The sequence below is a fragment of the Meles meles genome, chromosome 4 (genome assembly GCF_922984935.1).
Source record: "Meles meles chromosome 4, mMelMel3.1 paternal haplotype, whole genome shotgun sequence".
Classification (NCBI taxonomy): domain Eukaryota; kingdom Metazoa; phylum Chordata; class Mammalia; order Carnivora; family Mustelidae; genus Meles; species Meles meles.
Window position 1 is genome coordinate 39,136,157 of NC_060069.1, and position 23,529 is coordinate 39,159,685.

The 23,529-nt window shown below is 37.1% G+C and overlaps 1 protein-coding gene across 5 annotated transcripts in view; it reads right to left on the minus strand.

Annotated features, from left to right (window-relative positions):
* GOLGB1 (golgin B1) overlaps positions 1–23,529 on the minus strand; it is a 123,792-nt gene that overhangs the window by 39,351 nt on the left and 60,912 nt on the right. For all 5 annotated transcript variants that reach the window (XM_046001731.1, XM_046001730.1, XM_046001729.1 and 2 more), the window contains 4 exons: positions 16,278–16,680; positions 14,707–14,816; positions 5,058–5,172; positions 2,161–2,234 (listed from right to left, as the gene is read on the minus strand). In XM_046001731.1, the coding sequence (XP_045857687.1) occupies positions 2,161–2,234; positions 5,058–5,172; positions 14,707–14,816; positions 16,278–16,680 (702 nt within the window). The remainder of the gene's footprint in view (positions 1–2,160; positions 2,235–5,057; positions 5,173–14,706; positions 14,817–16,277; positions 16,681–23,529) is intronic.

A 23,529-nucleotide genomic window follows, 5' to 3' on the forward strand; every position in this document is an offset into this window, starting at 1 on the left:
CAATAAAATCTCCATCTTTGCCAATAGCACCATTTTTTTTTCCCCAGAAAAAAATTTCAACTTGATATGAGGAAAAAAAAAAACCAAAACCCATAGGACTGTCAAATAATGTAGTGGCCAAGAGTACATGTTCTGCAGCCCAACTGCCTGAATTCACATCTTAGCTCTGCCATCTACTAGCAAAAGCTGGCACACAGCAAATATTCAAGGAGTATTTGCTATTATGTTGATAACATTCTCAGCCACTGAACAAAAAACATTCATCATTTTAAAATTATTTAAGATTATCATTTTTCATGATCATTTTTTTAATCATTTAAAATTCTTTGCTCTCTGCATTATTCATACTCAAATTTCTGAAGACTAAAACTAAACACACTATTTAAACACATAGAAAAAAATCCTTTATAATTTCTTCATGTCACATTCCTATTTTATCCATCCCTATATACATTAAAGACCTGATACAGTCAAGGTATCACTCCTGCCAGAAGACTTCAATATAACTCCTTTTTTGTTCTCTCTCTCACCTCAAGTATCCTTATTTCCTCTTTTTGTCATGCCACTTCACTCACTTTCCTCCTTCCCTTGGTCACACCCTCTGCTGTTCCCTAGGATATCTATAAAATTCAATCAACTTTTTGGCTCAAGTGAAAAAAAAAAAAAATCAACATTATCCACAATGAGAGAACAGAGAATCAAAGAACTTAGCTTTTCCCAGCTGCTGCCATTACTTTTTTGGCTAATACTAGTCCCCTTTCAGCTGAGCTTACACATTCTATGAATATTTTCTACTCACTTTCTCTTACCCCAAAGGATCATCCTAGGCACCAAACACAATTTCTGTGTGTGTGTGTGTGTGTGTGTGTGTGTGTGTGTGTGTGTCCCGCTCCCTTTCTTTTTTATTGTTCTGTTTATTTGTTCTCCTTTCTGGTATTTTCTTTTTCTTAAGCGATTACCATCTTTCTTACCAGTTCCTCTTTTTTTCATCTAAGTTATCTTGCTTTCACTAGACACTACTGCTAAGCATCTTAAAAAATTAAACACCTGCTTGCCCAAACAAGATTCATTTTCCTCTGCCAGTTATCCATATAATGCTACAACTTTCAAAATTTAGTTTCCTTTTGCCAAGTAGCCCCATCAAAAGATACTGAATATAAGTGTAGTGGTTAATTTTACTGTTAAGTTGGCTAGGGCATACTAGATACTTCATCAAACATTATTCCAGATGCTTCTGTGAAGGTATTTTTTTAGGTGAGATTAATATTTAAATCAGTGGAGTTTGAGTAGATTACCCCTCCATAATATAATTAGACCTCATCCAATCAGCTAAAGGCTTTAACAACAACAAACAAAGACCACTTCCAGAGGGAATTCTGTCAGCAGACTGCCTTCAGACTTGAAACTATCACTCTTCCCTAGGTCTCCAGCCTACTGGCTCACCTACCCTGTAGATTTTGGATTTGCCAGCTTCCACAACTGCATGAACCAATTCCCTCAAAATAAATCTTTCTCTACATACTCCCTCACATACGTACTCCCTATTTTGTCTCTCTGAAGAATTCTAATAATTTAAACAGATGCTTTTTTTTTTTTTTTTTGCAAATACTTCTGTTAAAAAGTTACATTATTCTTCAAGACCATTTATGACTCTATCATGGACTTCTTGATTGGAAGAATAAAGCTAATTAAAAACAATACAGCTAACAATAATCTTAAATCAACAGAATATTAAAGAACCACATATTTCTTATAGTAATTTTCAGGTTATAAAAAGCATCAATCTTCAAAAATTCCCTTTTTAATATAACCTGAAATGAACCTATGCCAATTTAGTGGAGGGGAAACTAGAGATTTTATCTACTCTCACTGAGAAACTTTTCTGAGATGGTAAAGAATTTGAGATAATAACCCAGTTTGAGAAATGGATTAGAAAATTCCAAATGGGAATTTTCAGGACAAGTTTTAAAAATCCAAATATTCACAAATAAATGAGACTAACTGGGAAATAATAACCATTATGACTTTTTAAAATAGATCTCACTTTCTAGGTATTGTAATGCTTGGTCAACATTAGAAAATTGCAGAAATGCTTACGTTTGAAGCTAACTCTTCTTGATCTAGTTCACATTCTGGTTATTTTAAGAACATATCACTTACCTCACTGACTTCTCTATCTGCCTCTCCACTTCTATTCTGAGCCTCCAAGAGAGTAATCTGAGAAGATAGTTTTTCTGAAAGTCACAAAATAAATATCCTTAGATGATTTACGTAGAGTGTTTGAGAAAACAGAGGCATGATTGTGTGTGAGGTTATTTGAGATGCATGAAATAATCAAGAGGAAAGAAATAAAATATTTTGTGAAAATAAAAGATTTATGTGACAAAGAAGTGGCAAGAGAAGATGAGATATAAGACAGAATAGTGAAAAAAAAGATAGAATGGTTAATTAGTCTGAGTGAGATATATAAATAGTGAAGGACTTTAAAGGAGAAGGATGCCAGAGCATGTAAGTAGAAGCTATTTCTATGGCATAATTTGGGCCTTGTAGGGGAATAAATTTGCCTTGGTTTATCCATAATCCTACAGTTTTCATAATATGCATCTTACATTAGTGGTGTGTAGGTGGCTCAGTTGGGTAAGCAGCCAAGTCTCGATTTCAGCTCAGGTCATGATGTCAGGGTTCTAGGATTGAGCCCTGCATTGGGCTCTGTGCTAAGTGGGGAGTCTGCTTGAGGATTCTCTCTCCATCTTCTTTTTCCCTCCCCCTGCTCACACACACTTTTTCCCTCTCTCTCTAAACTAAATAAATCTTAAAAAAAATATATACACATTTTACATTAATATAGTACTTAAACGTCTTCAATGTTCTTTCACATATATTCTAAAGATAGAAAATTTTAGCACTAGAACAGAGCTATCCAATCTCCTCAGTGACTATCTAAGGAAACAAAGAATGGCATGACCTACAGCTAGTTCACAGAGAGCTAGGATCATAATCCAGTCTTCCAAGTTCTACCCCATGTTATATTTTAACGCGCATGCACACACATACACACACATAAAGGGGAAGTAGTACCTTGGAGGATAGAAAATACTTATTGTTAATATGCCCCCAAGAAGTTTATACTCTTTCAGAGAAGCTAAGGCAGATATATTAAAGGGAAAAAAGCATATTTTGTATACGACATCTAGCTGTCTTAACATGACTTACATGAGCTCTCAGGAGTTGACCCTACCTATTCTACAACCTCTTCTGCACTGCCCCTTTTTTTGTTCACTCTACTCCCAAAATACTGGTCTTATTTCTGTCTGCAAACACATCAAGTTTATTCAGACCTCATGGTATCTGCCCTTTTTTTCTCTGCTTGGCATGCTCTTTGCTTACCCTGTTTGCATGGCTGTTCCCTTTTCATCACAGGTTTCAAGTTAACAGAGAGGCCTACCTTGACCACTCTAAATCTTCTTTCCTCTTCCTCCAGGCATACCTGCACCTACCTATTTTATTTTTATCCTAATACTTATCGCTCTCTGAAATGTTCTTAATAATATACATGTTTACGGACTATCTTCCCCTCAGGGCAGTATCCGCAGCAGATCACTGCCTGGTGCATAGAATAGATACCATGGAAATCTGCTAAATGAATGAATGACAATTCATGAAACAAATGAATTCAAGACAGTACATAATGCATTCAGACAGCTCACAAGATTATTTGAAGAGGTACAGTGATAGAAATGAAGTTTCCATAGATAAGTACAAAAGGTGACTTGAACAGAATATGACACATAAAGCAAAAGTAACCTGAGACCAAACACAAAAACTAATATGAAAAATCTTAAGGCCATTGATCCCTGCAGGTAAAAGCAAACTATAATGAGCTACATGACTGACAGGCATTGTCTGCAAAATTGCAAAGTAAACATCATGGATAAGGTCTCAAAGAAGTACTTTAAGTGCTGTTGAATAATGAGCTGAATTTGTGGTGGTGTTTATTTATCAGCAATGGTGAGAATGGTCTAATAAAAATATATAATCCTCAGTATTTAGAGCTAAGTAGAACTGAAAGATAGTTAAGGTGGAAATTTAGAGTTTAATAAATGGTACAAATTCATTCTCACTCATAGAAGATAAAGCACAATAGTCCAGTTTATCAAGGATAAAATAGATCATTAGTTCACTATTAACTACATGTTACTAAATGCACTGAGGTTCTTGTAAGGTAAATGATAAATGGAAGGAAGTATTTATTTTTTACCAACTATTCACACACAGTCTACCAGAATAAAATGCTAACTTTACTTCAATCCAACAGAACTTTATTTGGCAGCCATTATTTGCCAGGAACTATACTAGTTCTTGGTAAAAGTAAAGCAAAGATGAAAAAGAAAAAGGGTTCCTACACTTGAAAGGCTTGTACTTCATCTCTGAAGAGCTTATGGAATAAAATATAAACATTAACAGATGATTTTAATACAATGTTAAAAGGAATGCAAGAATGCTATAGAGGTACAAAAATTTAATCCAACTGACAGGGATCAGGGCCAACTTCCTGAAAAAGATAATACCCTAGTTGAGGCCTGAAAAATGAGTGAGAATTAGCCTGGCTAAAAGGATAGGGTTCTAAGCGGTATAGAGCATGAGCAAAACCCAAAATGTTTTCTACTTTTGGACTTTTATTTATACCGATCTCTGTTATCTTATTCCCAAAATTTACCAGGAATGCCCTTTCTTTTTTCATTTTGCCTATTTAAAAATTTGTCATCTTATTAAGGTCCTATTCAAGACATGCTCTTGAAAAGACTCCTTGACTACTCCAAAATAAATATAACAGATATCCTACAGCATTTTTAGCTCATAATGCAAAATGCTACACTTACATAAACACTGGTATGGTGCTTTGTTTAGTGTGTATTAATCCTATCTTCAATAACTACCAGCTGTGCTAACATCTTTATTGTCACAGAATCAGAAAATCTACATGTTACATATGTGATAAAAGTAGAGGCACATGTGGGTTAAAAACACAGAGAATTATTGTTTTCATTTATACATACCATTCTCAGCTTTCAGCTCTTCTAGTTCTATAGAACTAAGGAGCAAAGCTCTCTTTTCATTCTCTAGTTCTATCACTTGCTTCTGCAAACAGCCAATATTCTCCTCAGTGACTGCCTAAATTACAGAAAGACAACAAATTAATGATTCTCAGTGAAAAGTTTCGCAGTAATGCCCAGAGAGTCTCTGGCATTTCTGTCTTCTGTAAGTTCTCTAACACGAAAATATATTAAAAAATTGCATCTACTTATCTGCATCTTTAAAGTAATGTTTTTTATCAGAAGACAGAAAATCTTTCATACACACTTCTAGTTCAGTGGCTTTCAAATTTAAAAATGGACCCTGGATTACAAAGAAATCTCAAGTCTGTTGCATAAGAAAAAAGATTTTTAGGTTCATTAAGTAATATTACAAAGTTTGATTAATGGCACTTAATAATAAGGTCACTCTAGTATAGGAGACTAAACATGAAGAGAGATTCCCAAAGAAAAACAGGAACAAAAGTTAACATGTAAACTTTAAGAAAGGAAGAAGAGCTGTAACTGTTTTTGTTTTTTCCAAGAATAATAAAAATTATCTTGTGCTTCATTTATGCATACATATTAGTTTGGTTTTCCTACAACACATCCTTAGTTGCATGTCGTTTTATATGTTTTCTTCTCCAAGAGGATTATTCTACACAATTCTTCATAAAAGTGTAGAATTTTTGAGCCTTGAGGGTCTTGATAGCTCACTCAGTCCTAAGTCTTCATTTGATGGTTAAAGAAATGATAAGAGATGAGTTTAAGGATTTATGACTTTTATCCTGAAGGAAGTTCTCAGTTTGCACTACACAGAGCAAGTAAAACACTGATAGAAAAGCCACAGAATGAGAATTTGGAAAATGAGAAGACAGACTTTGGGAGAACCACAGCTGCCAGACTATGCGAAGCAAAATCAAAGCAAGAAAAAACTCAGCAGAGGGAGCCCTAAATTCTACGTATATACAGCCCAATCTCTGGCTGAAGAATGAACTATACATTTGCAGGGCTGACTCAAAACAGAAGAGCTAAGGCAAAAATAATTGAGTTTTGAATGCTACCCATGACAGGCCAGAGTTTGTGGTTTGAATCCACATTACTGGCTTCTAAAAAGTAATGAGAACTCTTTAGAGTTTTAGAAAGAGAATCTTATGAACAAAACATTCACAACATTCAGGTTATGATACAAAATCACTCATCACACCAAGAAACAAGGAAATATCACCTATCTTCAAGAGAAAACATAATCAACAAACACCGAGCACAAAATGATGCAGATTTTAGAACTAGAAAAAAAAGAATTTTAAAGAAGCTATTATAAGTATGCTCAGGACATAAAGGAAAATATACTCATAATGAATGAGAAGGTAGGAACTCTTAGTAGTATAAAGAAACTACAAAAGAATGAACTACCCAGAAATTCTAGAACTAAAAAACAGAACACCTGAAATGAAATACTCAGTGAGTAGGCTTAATAGTAGAATCTAATGAAAGAAGAAAGTCTTGGTGAACTTGAAGACAGATCAACAGAAATTATCCAATCTGAAGTCTGGAAAAAAAAAAAATGAACAGAGCCTCAGGGACTTGTGAAAAAAATAAAAGGTTCAATATATTTGTAACTGGAGTACCATAGGAGAGCAAGAACATAATGGAGAGAAAAATATTACTTGAAGAAATAATGGCAAAAATTTTCCCCCATATAAGTTTAAACATATAAGAAATCCAAGAAAAGCTTGGTGAGAAAATTACAAGAAAACCAAAAGTAAGTATGTCACAGACAAAGATAAAGAGAAAAGTCTTAAAATCACACAAGAAAAAAATACTTTAAATAGAGGGGAACAATAATTTGAATAATTAGACCAACTGCTGGAAGAAAAATGTAGGCCAGGAAATAGTAAAACAGAATCTTCAAAGTCCTGAATTCTGTCCATCCAAAATTGTATATCCAGTACAAAATATCATTCAGGAATAAAACCAAAATAAAGACATTTTTAGATAAGAGAAAACTAAGAATTTTTTCACCAATAGACTTGCACTACAAAGATACCGCAGGGCATTTTAGAGGCTAAAGGAAAATACTGTCAGATAGAAATCTGATTATCAGATAGGAAAGTGCATCACAAAAAGCAAACATACTGGCAAATATAAAGGTCAACCTTTTCCTCTTAAGTTCTTTCAAATACATATGACTGTTTAAAATATAAATGTTAAAATTGTGTTGGGACTTCTAACTTTCATTAATATAATATATACAGGACCTACAGCATAAAGAATAGGAAAATGATTTATGATGACAAGGTCTCTACATTTTAGGTGAAATTGTCAAGTAATTACTCTAAGAAGACTGAATAGTTAAAAATGTGTATCATACTTCCTAGAACAACCACTTAACAACATTTTTGTAAAAAGATATAGCTAAAAATCCAATAGAGGACTTCTGTTTTTGCCAAACAGAGAATAAAATGGAATAGATTTATCCTCCCACCTGAAACAACCACACAAAAAAAAGATAAAATAATGAAACAATAATTTTCAAAATACTAGGGATCAGGCAACTAAGGAGAGTGATCCCTAAGAGGTGGGAAAGAATGAGGTGAGCCTACACCTGACCAAACTTAATGCATTAGGCCAATTTCCAGGCTGTGACCCAAGAAGTGAGAAAGTAGGCAGAGGCTAGCTGAATCCTTGAGTTGAGGAGGGAAATCAAGGTAAGTGAGGTTCAGCAAAGAGCACCAGACAGGAGAGAACTGCATACAGAAAAACCCTGGAGGTCTGCAGACGATCCCCAACAAGTATTTGGTAGGGTACAGAGCAGGACATGGATGTGAGGAAATCATACAAGGCGATCAGAACTATACAAAACTGTCTGAAGAGATTAGAAAACAACACTTGGTGCTTGCACAGGACCTGGAGGAGTGCTTATTCCCACAGCCAAATGTGGAAAACAGACTTCACAAGGTTATCAAGTAGCACACTCAGTGAAGTGCCTTAGCAAGGAATGACTGATAGAGACCTGCCTAATAAATCAAAGAAGCAAGACCCAAAAGGATCAAATTTTTTCAAATAACTTAACCGCATCCCATTAAAATATTTATGTGAATACAAATATACACAGTACCCACAGTGTATGGCAACCAATTGAAGAGCATTAGGTATGCACAGAAGTGAAATATAAGCAACAATGAAGGGAATAATCAACTGAAACTGACCCAGGACTGACATAGATGTTAGAATTAAAAGATAAGGACTTTACAGACAAGGAAAGATAAATACTGTATGATTTCACTTCTATGTGGAATCTAAAACACAAAATAAACAAATAAAAAGCAGAAACAGACCCATAAATACGGTGAAAAAAAATGATGATTGCCAGGGGTGGGGGCAGGAATGGGCAAAATGGGTGAAGGGGAGGGGAGGTACTGGCTTCCAGTTATGGAATGAGTAAATTACACGGATGAAAGCAGCAGCTTGGGGAATACAATAAGGTATTATAATAGCATGTATGGTGAGCTTTGCAAAATGTAAAGAATTGTTGAATCACCATTTGTACACTTGAAACTAATGTAACACTGTGTGTCAACTATATTTCAATGAAATATAACTGGGTGGCTCAGTTAGTTAAGCATCTGACTCTTGATATCAGCTCTGGTCTTGATGTGAGGGTTGCAACTTCAAGCCTGACATGCCCAGCATGGAACCTACTTAAAATAAATAAATAAATTAATTAATTAATTAATTAATTTAAAAAGTTTTAACTGCATTCTGTATATGCAAAAAGATCAAATAAAACCACATAATACATATTTTTAAAGCCCAAGCACACTTCCAGAGAAGAAAATTTCAATGTTTCAGATAAATAAAACATGAGATGGGATTAATAATAAATTGGACATTAAAGGAGAAAAGATAAGTGAACCTGAAGACACAAAATAGAAACTAAAATGAAAGAAAAAAAGAATCCAAAACCATTAAAACAGCATCAGTGGGTTCTGGAAAAACTTCAAGTAATCTAATATATGTCTGAATGAAATCCCCAAAGGAGGGGAGAGAATCAGAAGAAATTATTTGACTGGTTTATGGCAGAAAATTTTCCAAACTGATAAAAACTATGAACACAAAGATTTAAAAGGCTCCATAAACTCCAAGCACAAAAAATATGAAGAAAACTACACTAAGGTACAGCCTAAACTGGTTACAAAATCCTAAAAGCCAGGGAAAAAAAAAGAAGACAAGGATGATAGCAGATTTCTTGTCAAAAGAAAATGCAAGAAAAAAGACAGCAGGGTAGCAGGCTTGAAGCACTGAAAGAAAAAAAAACTATCAGTGTAGAACTCTGTAGTCAGCAAAAATATCTTTCAACAACAATGGAGAGATAAAGGTGTCTTCAGACATATAAGAGCTTTAAGAACTCATCACCAACAGACCTGCACCATCATGCACATGTACACACAAGCACGCACACATATGCAAGTTAAAGGACATATTTCCACCTGGTAATATGAAACTGTACCAGGGTTCAGCAACTTTTGAGGCTTTCTACCTGTTTTTAGAAGTAAAGTTTTTTTTCTTTCTTTCTTTATTTATTTTTATAAACATATAATGTATTTTTATCCCCAGGGGTACAAGTCTGTGAATCGCCAGGTAGAAGTAAAGTTTTATTGGAAGGCAGTCACAACAATTTGTTTACATTTATGTTTGTTCTTGTTCTATAATGGCAGAGTTGAATAGCTCAAAAAAGACTATATGGCCCAAAGCCCAAATATTTTCTATTCAACCTTTTGCAGAAATAGACTGCCAATCCCTGATCTACCCTAAAGAATAAAAAGTACCAGAAATGGTGACTGTACTGACAGTAAAATATTTTACTGTCTTTAAAAAATAATTGAATAAATAACCACTTAAGTACATTTGTTTGTACATGTTATACTTTTGTATTTTTTGTTTATAATATATATGTGAGTAAACAATAATAACATAAATACCCGAAGTGAGGAAATGCAAGGATGTGAGTATAAAGTTCTTATTCTATACAATGAAGCAGCATAGTATTATTTGAAGGTAAACTACGATACAGACTACAATCCATAATGTGACCACTAGAATAACAAAACAAAGAATTTAGCTAATAACCTGCAAGAAGAGAAAAACAAAATCATAACAAATACTCAACCTATTTTTTTTTTAAAAGATAAAAGTTGGTAAGAGAGAAAAGAAAAAGAAAGTGAGAGACTTTTTAAAATTAAATCAATAACGTTCACGTAAATGGTCTGAACACTCCAACTTACAAGGCAGAAACTGACCGACTTGGTAAAAAGCAGAATCAAATTCTGTGCTGCATACAAGCAATGCATTTTAATACAAAAATACAAATAGATTAAAAATAACAGAATGAAAAAAAGATGTATCTTTGACACCAGTAAAAAGAAGTCAGGTGCCTGCTTAGGTCAGTCAGCTTCTCCCTTTGCCCCTTGCCCTGCCTGTGCTCTCACTCTCTCACTCTCAAATAAAGAAAATCTTAAAAAAAAAAAGGTCAGTAGCTATATTAATATCAAACAAAAGGACATTTCAAAGCAAAGAGTGTCACAAATGTCACCAGGGATACAAAGAAGGTCATTTCATAATGATAAATGGGTCACTTAATTAAGACCTAAAAATCCTAAATGTTTAAGCCCATAGTAACAACTTGAAAATATATGATGCAAAACCTGACAGAACAGGAGAAATAGATAAGTCCACAACTACTGATATTTTAATATTCCAGTCAATAATTGAGAGAACAAGCAGAAAAACAAGGATGTAGTATACTTAATAACATTATCAACCAACTTTACGTGATTGACATTTATAGAACACTACAGTCAATAACAGCAAAGTATTCATTATTTTCAAGTACACAAGGAACATTTGTCAAAAAGACAATATTCTGGGCCATAAAAGTCTCAATCAATTCTAAAAGGTTCAAGTCATGCAAAGTATGTTCTGATCACAAAAGAATTAAAATAAAAATTAGTAATAGAAAGAGCTCTGGGCACATCACCCTCAAATATCTGGAAACTAAATAACCCAAGGCAAAGAAAAAATCAAGTAGGAAATCAGTATTCTGAACTAAGTGAAAATGAAAACACAATAGAATTTGTGGGATATGCCAAAGAAGATCGTAGGGAGAAATTTATAGTACAAAACACCTATGTCAGAAATACAAAAGTTCTCAAACTAGGGGCTTCAGCCTTGACCTTAAGAAGCTAAGGAAAAAAAAAAAAAGAAGCTAAGAAAAGGGGAAATCAAATCCAAAGTAAAAAAAAAAAAAAAAAAAAAGAAAGGAAATAATAAAGATTAAAGTAGATATCAATAAAATAGAAAACAGAGAATCAATGAAACCAAAGTTGGTTTTCTGAGATCGGTAAAGTCAGTAAACCTTTGGGCAGTCTAACCTGTATAAGAAAAAAACACAAATTACAAATATCAGGAATAAAAGAGCTGACATCACCATAGTTCTACAGATATTAAAAGGGATGATAAGGGAGTATTGTGGACAGCTTTATTCCTATAAATATGTAACTTTAGATGAAATGGACAAATTCCCTAAAAGATATGAAACACCAAGCTCAGTAAAAAACAAACAGATAACCTGAATAACCATATAGCTACAAATGGAATTAGTAAAGAAAAATGCACCCGCAAAGATAACTCCAGGACTAGATGGTTTCATTGGTGAATTTCCACAAAGCATTTAAGGAGAAAATAGTACCCAGTCTACACAAAATATTCCCCAAAAAACTGAAGAGAAAGAATACTTCCCAATTCATTCTAAAGGCTAGCATTACTCACACAGCAAAACCAGATAAAGAAATTACAAAAAACTACAACAGACATTCCTCATGCACACAGATGAAAAACTTTAAAACAAAATTTTAACAAATGTAACTCAACAAAATAGAGGGATAATATGTCATTACCAAGTTAGGCTTATCCCTGGAACTCTCATACACTAGTGGTGGGAATGGAAAATGGTACAACCACTTTGCAAACAGTCTGGCAGGATCTTAAAACCTCCCAAACACCTACATGATCCAAGCATTCCACTAGCAGTTTACTGAGAGCAAGGAGAGCATAGGTCCAAACAAATATTTGTAAAAGAATATTCACAGAAGCTTTATTTATAATCGCCAGAAACTGTCAACAATCCAAATAAACTTTGATCCTTACCTTACACCATACACAAAAATTTATTTGAGGTTCAGAGACTTAACTGGGAAAGTTAAAAACCATAAAGCTTGTGGAAGGACACAAGAGAAAATTCTTCATGACTTGGCATTAAGCAAAGGTTTCACAGGACACAGAAAAATGACATCCATAAAAAATTGATAAATAAGGGGCCCCTGGGTGGCTCAGTGGATTAAGCCACTGCCTTCGGCTCAGGTCATGATCTCAGGGTCCTGGGATCGAGCCCCGCATCGGGCTCTCTGCTCTGCGGGGAGCCTGCGTCCTCCTCTCTCTCTGCCTGCCTCTCTGCCTACTTGTGATCTCTCTCTCTGTCAAATAAATAAATAAAATCTTTAAAAAAAAAATTGATAAATAATAGATTTCACCAAAATTATAAAATGTCTGCTAATTAAAAGACATCATGAAGAATATGAGTAGGAGGCAAGCTATAGTGTGGAAGAAAACAGTCACCAAACAGATCTGAAAACAAACTGGCATTCAGGATATATAAAGAATCCCTACTACTTGATCCTTAAAAGACAAAGAACTTGATTTTTTAAGCAGAGGAATGACTTGAAAAGACACTTCATCAAAAGAAGACATACAAATGGCTAAGAATCTCAAGAAAAAATGTTCAACATCATTTGTCATCAAAAAAAATGAAAATTAAAACTATGAGATACCATCAGGCACCCATAAGAATGGCTAAAATTTCTTAAACTAACAATATCAAATCTTGGAGAAGATGTGGAACAACTAGAATTCTCATGTATCTTAGGTGGAAATATAAAACAAAACAACTTTGGGAAATGATCTGCCAGTTTCTTATAAAACTAAATACATACTCTCTGGGCCAGCAATTCCTCAACTAGTATTTAATGAAAACATATGTCCACACAAATACTTACATAAGAATGCTTATAGCAGCTTAATTCATAATGGCCAAAACATGAAAAAGCCCAGGTATTCATCAACAAGAAATTATAGCACAATCATGCAAAGGAAAATGCAGTATATTCACAAAATGGAGTACTTTCTCAGCAATATAAAAGAGTACATTATGATAAATGCAACAATTTGGATGAAACTCAAAACATGCTGAGTGTAAGAAGCTTTACACAAAAAAGAGTGTATATATTGCGTGATTACATTTACATGATGTTGTAAAAAGGCATAATTAATCCATGGTGAAAAAACAGAACACTGATCAGCTCTAGAAGGTTAGGATGTGATTGGCTGTGAAAGCCTTTGAGGACACTTTATAGGGCGATAGTGATATATCTTGACAGGGATTTGGATAACACAGGTGTATGCATTTGACAAAACTCAGTGAAAGGTACACTTAATATTTGTACATTTCATGTTTTGTAAAATTTACTTCAAAGAAAAAGAATTATTAATAAATATTAAAATTTAGTCAATGATATGCATGCTGAAAAAGGTACTCATGTCTACAACTTGTTGTGAAACACAAAAAAATAAGATGAATTGATGGACGGATAAATGGATAGATATTTAATAAAGCAAATATAGTAAAATGTTGACAGAATCCGGATAGTAGGTATACAGATGGTTCAGTATCAAATTCTTTCAATTTTTTTGCAATTACTGAAAACTTTTCTTAAACATTGGAGGAGAAAATTGTGATTTTGAGAATAGAAGAGATTGGAAAGTCTAGATGCTAGAAACCAGCAAGCAAAAATTTTCATCAATGCACAGTACTACCCAGGGACCATGGAACTCTGCAGGTCATAATGTATGTCAGTTTTGTCCATCTTATAAGGCACATGAATAAATCCAGCTAGCCTAGCTTGACACTAGCGAATTAAGATCATCAAACTAACTCTCCTTGTTCTGATAATCATGCTGAATAAGCAGCCTTTCTGGTGATTTTAATCTAGCTTCCCATAGAGATTTTTAGAGAAGGAAAAGAGAATATACTGGCTAAACAACAGCTAATTGGCAATTAAAGCTTTTACTGTTAATTAATTAATGGGAGGATTATGATTTCTATAATAGACTTTAAAGTATGGTTAGACTTAATTATATGCATTAAAGTGGATCAAATCTCAGTCTACCAAAAACAAAACTGACTTCTCAGCTGAGAAAACTGATTACAAGCTCAAAAACAATGATTTACAGAATTTTAAGACCTTAAAATCAGAAAGGCTCCTGAGATCATGGTGCTTGCTATCTATTATTTTTTCTCATTAATCATTGTTGAAACACTAAATTATTGTTTTTCATAACTGCTTTTAAATAGAATCAACTCCAAAAAAGCATCTTATCAGGCATAAAAGACATATCATTTTCTGGATTAAAGCAAGCTTATATTACCTTCTGGAATAAATTCTCATTAAAGCACCCAAGTATGATACAGCAGAGATTAACAGATCATACTCATTATTAGAAATATACATTTAATTACCTGTGTATCCTCAGTATCTGGGAGAGAAGTCTGAGATGCTGTTTCATGTTTTTGCAAGGTTGGTCTACTTAGAAATTGGCTAATTTCTTTGGATTTTTGCTGGAGTTGATCTAAGGAAAAGAAAGTAAATAAATAGAAATGACCTCTGCTGCAAGTCTGAAACTTGGTAAGCTATTACCTTCTAGAGATAACACCACATGCTATTCACTCTTAATTAAAACTATGATACCAATGACAACATGTTTTTAACAACAGTTTTTAACCGTTTAAATGCTCTGAAGGACCAAAAGGCCGTCTCAGTAAACCTCTCCCTTAAAAGGTCAAATAAATGGTCTTAGAATTTTTCACAAAGTCATTTTTCCTTTCCCCCTTGAAAACGCCTTTAGTATTTTTAAATTTTATTTTCTTCACTCTTCAATGAAGCATTATGAATCCCCCTAAGATAATATAGCACAACTCTAAACATGTACATAGTCCAGTTAAGAGGACAATGTGCTCATATAATACACTGTTTCCACGTAATGTCCCCCAAGGCTTTCTGGTTAATGTTTAGTTCCTCAACAGAGATCTTCAACTTAAGCCTTTTTGAAATCTTTCCTTTAAACATTCTATCAAAATTAAATTAAATTAGAGGCATGTATTACTTTATTTTTTTAAATTTATTTATTTATTTGAGAGGGGGAGACCAAGAGAAAGCATGTGCACTCTGGTGGGGGAGGCGCAGAGGGAGAAGAGAGAGAAAATCCCAAGCAGATGCCACGATGCCACACTGGGCGTGAAGCCCAATGTGGGACTCAATCCCGCAACCCATGAGATCAGAGCCTGAGTTGAAACCAAGAGTCAGATGCTTAACCAACTGAGCCACCCAGGTGCACCTGTATTACTTTTCATTAAACCTTCTTAAAGGATGAAAGTTTTCCTTAAAGAGAGTTTATCACATATAAATATTTAGATCCATCTTTAGAAATGAGGATGACTCCATTCAATTCAGTCTCCCAACCTATGTACCTAGATCTACCCTGAGTTTCCCAAAAATCAATTCAAATCCTACTCATTTCAGTTACTGACCCCTTTCAGATGGAGGTCACTTTTCTTTTCTTTTTTTTTTTTTAAATATTTTATTTATTTATTTGACAGAGAGAGATCACAAGTAGATAGAGAGGCAGGCAGAGAGAGAGAGAGAGAGAGAGAGAGAGGGAAGCAGGCTCCCCGCTGAGCAGAGAGCCCGACGCGGGACTCGATCCCAGGACCCGAAGATCATGACCTGAGCTGAAGGCAGCGGCTTAACCCACTGAGCCACCCAGGCGCCCTGGAGGTCACTTTTCACATAGCATTCTTTCTAATCTAGGAGACACTATAATTACCATAACGATAATTACAATATTAAGCCAGATTATACCTTCAGCCAGAGACAGGACAAATGACAATGAGTTCAGAAAAGATGAATTCTTAATTCTTCTGCTTATTCAACTGACTTGAGCAAATCATGCCATTAACAGATCCCAGAAATTTGTAAATAGGAGCCACTCAGGTGCTAAACAAGAGGACTTGAAAGGCAATCAAATACTGACCTTCCAGTTGTTGAATGGTCTGGGCTGAATGAATAGCCTGTTCACTCTTATCTTGGACAAGCTTTGAGTTTTCCTCCTTTAGAGCATCACAGGCAGAGTGTAGTTCCTGCTCAGTCTTTTGAAGACTCAAAATGTGAGAGATCTTCTCTTCCATTTCTGCTTTGTGTTTCTGTTCCAAAGCACTGTACCGAGACTGTAGTTCAGCCTGAGCTTGGCCTGCTTGCTCAAGCTGTTCCAGAAGATGATGCATTTCTTCCTGGAGGTTATGGAAGGATAATTTTCTCTCTGCCACCTCAAGTTGCATCTTTTCCATCAGAATCTTGGACTCTTGTCTTTCTGTTTCCACAGTGCTCCTTAAAGTATTATGCTCAGTTTCCATCTGCTGTAATTGCTGAGAGAGAATCTAAGAAAAAAAGGCAAAGCCTCAAGAGCCATAAATTCATTCTTTCATAAGCATAGTGAAGTGCCTATTCTGCATGAAGCATAGGGCCAGACACCCAGGACTGAACCTAAAATTGCATAAGACCCTGTTTTTGCTTCTTCATACTTTTAACAATTTATATTTACACATACTTATTTGTGCCATTATCTCTTACTTCCTATCTCTCCCATTACAAAATAAGTTCAATAAGGGAAGGGACTTTGTCTGTTTTATCATCATTGTTCTCCAGCATCTAGCACAGTACATGTCATACTGAGTACCTGGTGCTCAATAAATAATGAATGAATGTAGTTCTCGCCCTCATGGAACTCAGAGTTCAGTGGGACAGTCATATTTAACCAGCTAATTATAATTCAAAAATCGCAGAGGCCTTGAGAGAGATACTTATAAGGTATTAACAGGAGCAGAGAAGAAGGGAAGTTAGCCAAAACTCACATAGCTATAACTATTTATATAGTAACTATCTAGTAAGAGGCACAATTTGAACCCAACTGCCTGATGACAGCTAAAGAAGGGCCTTGGGAGGGGTGCCTGGACGCTCAGTGGGTTAAGCCTCTGCCTTCGGCTCAAGTCATGATCTCAGAGTCCTGGGATCGAGCCCCACATCAGGCTCTTTGCTCAGCAGGGAGTCTGCCACCCCCCCCCCGCCGTCTCTCTCTGCATGCCTCTCTGTCTACTTGTGATCTCTGTCTGTCAAATAAATAAATAAATAAATAAAATATTAAAAAAAAAAAGAAGAAGGGTCTTGGGATCAGGATATAGGTTTTATTAGGATGGGAGATATAGGAAAGCGCTTCTATGGAAGAAATTCCTCCTCAAGGAGAGTTGAAAATCAAGAATGACTGCCTTTCTCCAGCAGCATGCAGCGCTCAGATGAACAAACAGAGAATGGGGGCTGTAGCACCAATTCCTTGTTAGTACTTGGCTACTTGGATGTGATAAGACAAAAACACAGGGAATCCAAGGGCTGATAAAAGACTAGTCCAAATGGTCAAACGTGAGGCAACAGCAGATGGGGAAAAGAGAGAGGCCAAGAAAGAACTAACATACCAAAGGAACAAAGTGAAAGGATCAAGGGACTTTAATGAGAATGAAGGTCAAGACGGACTGAGAAAGGGAATGACAAGATGGGATACAACCTGGGATGGGATACCTGAACTGAAGATTTTAGAGTATCAGCGTCTGATCACTTTAGATTTGGGGAATATTGCATGGTGAATTACTTCATGCCAACAGAGAATCAACAAAAACAAACAACGGATAGTACACAAAGCACAAGAACCATTCAAGAGAGCAAAGGAGCAAAATGACAGGAAGGAAAACTCACTAGAGGAGGACAGTATGACATTCTAGAGAAACTAGGAACCTTGACCTAAAAGCACAAAGAAACACAGCCACAGTGAAAGATGTGAAATACAAGCTTTGTCAGGAAGGAATGATATCTGTTTTGCTCATCATTGTATCACCACCACTTAAGCAGGGGATATTTGTTGAAAGGATGAATAAATGGCATCAATTCTCAGAAGATGTGATTTTATACATGCTGCCTGGAAAGTACAGTGGAAATGGGGGGTGGGAGGCACCTGGGTGGCTCAATCAGACTCTTGGTTTTGGCTCAGTTCATGATCAAGCCCCATGTCAAACTCTGCCCTGGGTGTGGAGACTACTTAAGATTCTCTCTATCTCTGGAGGGGGGCAAGATGATGGAGAAGTAGGAGACCCCACTTCAACCAGTCCCCTAAAATAAGCTAATTATTTACCAGAACACTCTGAACACCCACAAAAGCAGCCTGAGATGTAGGATTATACATTTCTGGATCTCTACGGGGCAGAAGACACCAGTGGAGAGGTAAAGCAGAGTAGAACGACTGGACTGATATCGGAGGATAAACAGAAGGGGAGGGAGCCACCATAAGCAACGCATTCGAAAGTAATACCCCAATATAAAAGTGTCCTGTGATTGAGGACCAGCATTAACTTAGAGTATGGTTAAAAGCACTCAAAAAGAGTAAAAGATCTTAAGGGGCAACTGGTGGAATCGGGCAGTCACAGGCACAGGTCTAAGCCCACGGTCCCAGAACAGCCACCGCCAGCAACCATCCACGCCAGAGAGAGTGCAGCGGAGCCGCCAGGGTTGCAAGGCTTGCACCATGGTTCAGCTGAGCACACTCCTGCTCCCACAGGAGAGAGCCTGGTGACAGCGCCAGCCTGTGCTCCCTAGAATTTTTGTGCACTGTGCAACCGGGCTCTGGCCCACTCCCTGCCAGTGCTCAAGAAAGCTCCATGCAGGCGCTAGCCAGCGGTCTCTAGGACCGGACAATGGTCTGGACTCTCCCAGCCAGGGCCTGAAGGAACTCAGTGGGATCTCCTGATCTCTTGCGGTGGCAGCCTGAGGTCTGAACCCCAGACAGTAGTCCCAGTGAAGGCAGCCACCAGAAGTGGGATCCCTGGAACAATATCGCTAACGGTTTTAAGGGCATGGGGGTGCAGAGACAAGTGGGTGCTTCAGGCAACCCCTGAGACAGTGTTTGGGGATGTGCTCTGCCTGTGATAGGCTGCATGGCTCAGTGGAGTTTGCAGAGGAGGAGTCCGTGTGTTCTGGACCACCCAGAGGGAAGCAGACTGAGGCTTCTCTCTGAGACGGAGGTCTGGGTGCAGTTTGCTTTCCAACAAACCTTCGAAAAGCCCGCAAAAAGCCACCAAAAAAAAAAAAAAAAAAAAAAAAAATCCTCCAGAGAACAAAAGCCTGAAAAACTGGTTTCCACAGAGCCCAGCCCCTTGATAGGGGGCAGAAGGACTCAACCCAAGCAAGACTGACTAAAAAACAATGCAGCAGTCCCCTCCCCCAGAAAGCCAGCCCAAAGAACAAGAGGACAACCACCACAGGGTCCCCATAAAACTGTAAAATGCCAATATGGGGGGAAACAATATATTAAGCTCCCAGTATTGTGCCAAAAACCTGCATATTTCACAGAAACAACTTTAATTTTTAATTCGTTCTCACTATTCTTGTCTCTTTTTTTTAACCTACTTACCATTACAATAGAGGTTTAGTATAACATATACTATAATAACCTTTTAACTAGAACTTTTTTCATATATATATCTGTTTTCTTTTTGTTCTATTTTTTTTAATATACATATAGATAAAAGCTTCAATGTAATCCTCTTTCCCTAATCAATACTACTCGTATATATAAACCAGTTTTACTCTCCCTTCATCTCTGGAAAGTTGAGTCCTTTAACAAAGATATCAAGATACACTCAGAAGGAATCAAAATAACCTTCCTTGCCCACACTGAGGATTTATAACCACCCTCCCATCTTTGTTTTCTGTCAGTGTTTCTGTGTATTTGTTTTTGTTTTGGTAGTATATAAATCTGATCCTTGGAGTTCATTTTGTCTGGGTTCTTTTTTTTTTTTTTCTTGTCATTTACTTTTGTCGATCTTTTCATTTGTCTTTTTTTGTTTGTATACCTTATAAATCTTATCTTTGGGGCCCATTCTGACTGGGCCTTCTCTCTTTTTTTTTTCCTGTCTCTCTCTTTCTCTCTCTCTTTCTTTTTGGTGATGACTTCCGATTGCTCAGAAGCGTTCCAGGGTGCACCTTGCCTGGATCACGGCTGATATATTCAGCTACACATCCCCTCAACTACATCTCACCAAAATGACTAGGAGAAGGAACACCAAACAGAGGAAAAATTCAGAGACTGTGCCGTCTCCATCAGAACTACTGGATATGGACATAAACAGTATGTTAGAATGGGAACTTAGGGTAACAATTATCAAGGCAATGGCTAGGTTGGAGAAAACTGTTAGTGACAACACGGAATTGCTAAGGGCAGAAGTGAAAGCTACCTGGAGAAAAAGTTAAAAATGATATCAATGAGGAGGAGGAGTCAAGATGGTGGAGAAGTAGCAGGCTAAGACGACATCCGGAAGCAGGAGATCAGCTAGATAGTTATCAAACCACTCTGAACACCTACAAATGCAAAAGGAGATGGAAGAGAAGAGCAGCAATTCTAGAAACAGAAAATCGACCACTTTCTGAAAGGTAGGATCGGCGGAGAAGTGAATCCAAAGCGACAGGAAGATAGACCGTGGGGGGAGGGGCCGGCTCCCAGCAAGTGGCAGAGCAATGGAGCACAAAATCAAAACTTTTAAAAGTGTGCTCCACTGAGGGACATCGCTCCAGAGGCTAAGCCGGGGTGAAGCCCATGCGGGGACAGTGTGGCCTCAGGTCCCGCGGGAACACAGAAGGAATGGGAGTGTCTGAGTGTTGCAGAGCTCACAGGTATTAGAGCTGGGAAGTCGGCTACAGAGACAGAGCCAAGGAGTGAACTCTCAACTCATGGTTACCTTAAACTGTGGTCTGTGGCACAGGCCACTGTTCTGTGAGCAGGGACCCCCACAAGATCCAGGGAGACCCCCTTGCAAAGTGCAGGGATCTGAGGGGTTTCGAGACTCCAGGCGGGGCTGTGTGCCAGAGACAGAGATGCTTGGTCACAAGCTGGGTGAGCTGGGAACACAGCAAGAGGCCAGGGAGATGGGAGTGATTGAGTGCTTTTCTCTGAGGGCACACTGAGGACTGGTCCCCGAGCTCTCGGCTCCTCCAGGCCAGAGATTGGGAGGCTGCCATTTTAATTCCTGTACACCAGAGCTCTATAGAAAGCATTCAGGGAACAAGACACAGATGCAGTGAAAAGAAGGGCCATCTGTACCCCAATGTTTAAAGCAGCAATGGCCACAGTCACCAAACTGTGGAAAGAACCAAGATGCCTTTCAACGGGCGAATGGATAAGGAAGATGTGGTCCATATACACGATGGAGTATTATGCCTCCATCAGAAAGGATGAATACCCAACTTTTGTAGCAACATGGACGGGACTGGAAGAAATTATGATGAGCGAAATAAGTCAAGCAGAGAGAGTCAAGTATCATATGGTCTCACTTATTTGTGGAGCATAACAAATAACATGGAGGACATGGGGAGATGGAGAGGAGAGGGAGTTGAGGGAAACTGGAAGGGGAGATGAACCATGAGAGACTATGGACTCTGAAAAACAACCAGAGGGTTATGAAGGGGCTGCGGGGGGGTGGGGGGGTTGGGAGGTTGAGGGACCAGGTGGTGGGTAATGGGGAGGGCACGTACTGCATGGAGCACTGGGTGTGATGCCAAAACAATGAACACTGTTATGCTGAAAAGAAAAAAAAAAGCTCCCGAAAGGGAACCCAAGCAGATTACTTAGCCTGGCCTCTGGCAAGGGTGGTGCAATTCCGCCTTGGGCAAAGACACTTGAGATTCATTACAACAGGCCCCTCCCCCAGAAGATCAGCAAGAAATCCAGCCAAGACCAAGTTCACTTACCAAGGAGAACAGCAGAATCCAGAGGAGGAAAAAGCAAAGCATGGAATTCATGGCTTTCTCCCCATGATTCTTTAGTCTTGCAAAGTCAATTAATTTTTTTTAATTTTTTTCTTCTGCTAAAAATTTTTTTAACTTTTACCCTTTCTTCTTTTAACGTTTTTTAACTAGTTTAACCTAATAATACCATTCATTAAAAAGAAAACCTTTCTGAACCTTCATTATTATAGTCATATTTTATCCTTCATTTTATCTAACATTATTTTTTGTATACACATAGGGTTTTTTCTTCTAAAAAGATCTGGGATACAACTTCTTCTAATAGATCAAAATATACCCTCAATCTAGCACACAGCTCTGTTCTAGTCTCCAGCCTGAGCAAATTCTCTACACTTTCTTTTTCTTTATTCTCCCAATCAACTTATCTTCTTTTTAGAAATTTTTAAAAAAAAATTTTCATCTTTATAGCCATTTTCCATCCCTTCATTGTCTTTACCCTTATATATGTTTTTCATTCTTTAAAATTTTGGGAGGAAGTTTCTTCTAAGAGACCAAAACACTCCCAAAATTAAATGGGTGACCCTGTTCTATTCACCAGTCTAATATATATATATATATATATATATATATTTTTTTTTTTTTTTTTTCCTGAACTTCTTTTTACCCCCTTTCTTCCCCCCACAATTTGGGGTCTCTTCTGATTTAGTTAAAGCATATTTTCCCGGGGTCTTTGCCACCCTTTTAGTATTTTATTCGCTCCTTCATATATTCTTACCTGGCTAAAATGACAAGGCAGAAAAACTCACCACAAAAATAAGAACAAGAAGGGGGCACCTGGGAGGCTCAGTGGGTTAAAGCCTCTGACTTCGGCTCAGGTCAAGATCCCAGGGTCCTGGGATCGAGCCCCGCATTGGGATCTCTGCTCAGTGGGGAGCCTGCTTCCCTTCCTCTCTTTCTCTGTCTGCCTCTCTGCCTATTTGTGATCTCTGTCTATCAAATAAATAAATATCTTTTTTAAAAATTTAAAAAATTTAAAAAAAAAACAAAAAAAAAAAACAAGAGGCAGTACCAAAGGCTAGGGACCTAATCAGTACGGATGTTGGTAACATGTCAGATCTAGAGTTCAGAAGGACGACACTCAAGCGGCTGGCTGGGCTCGAAAAGGGCATGGAAGATATTAGAAAAATACTGTCTGGAGAAAGAAAAGCCCTTTCTGGAGAAATAAAAGAACTAAAATCAAACCAAGCCAATATCAAAAAAGCTATTAATGAGGTGCAAACAAAAATGGAGGCTCTTATTGCTAGGATAAATGAAGCATAAGAGAGAATTAGTGATATAGAAGACCAAATGACAGAGAGTAAAGAAGCTGCACAAAAGAGAGACAAACAACTACTGGACCACAAGGGGAGAATTCAAGAGATAAGTGATACCATAAGACGAAACAG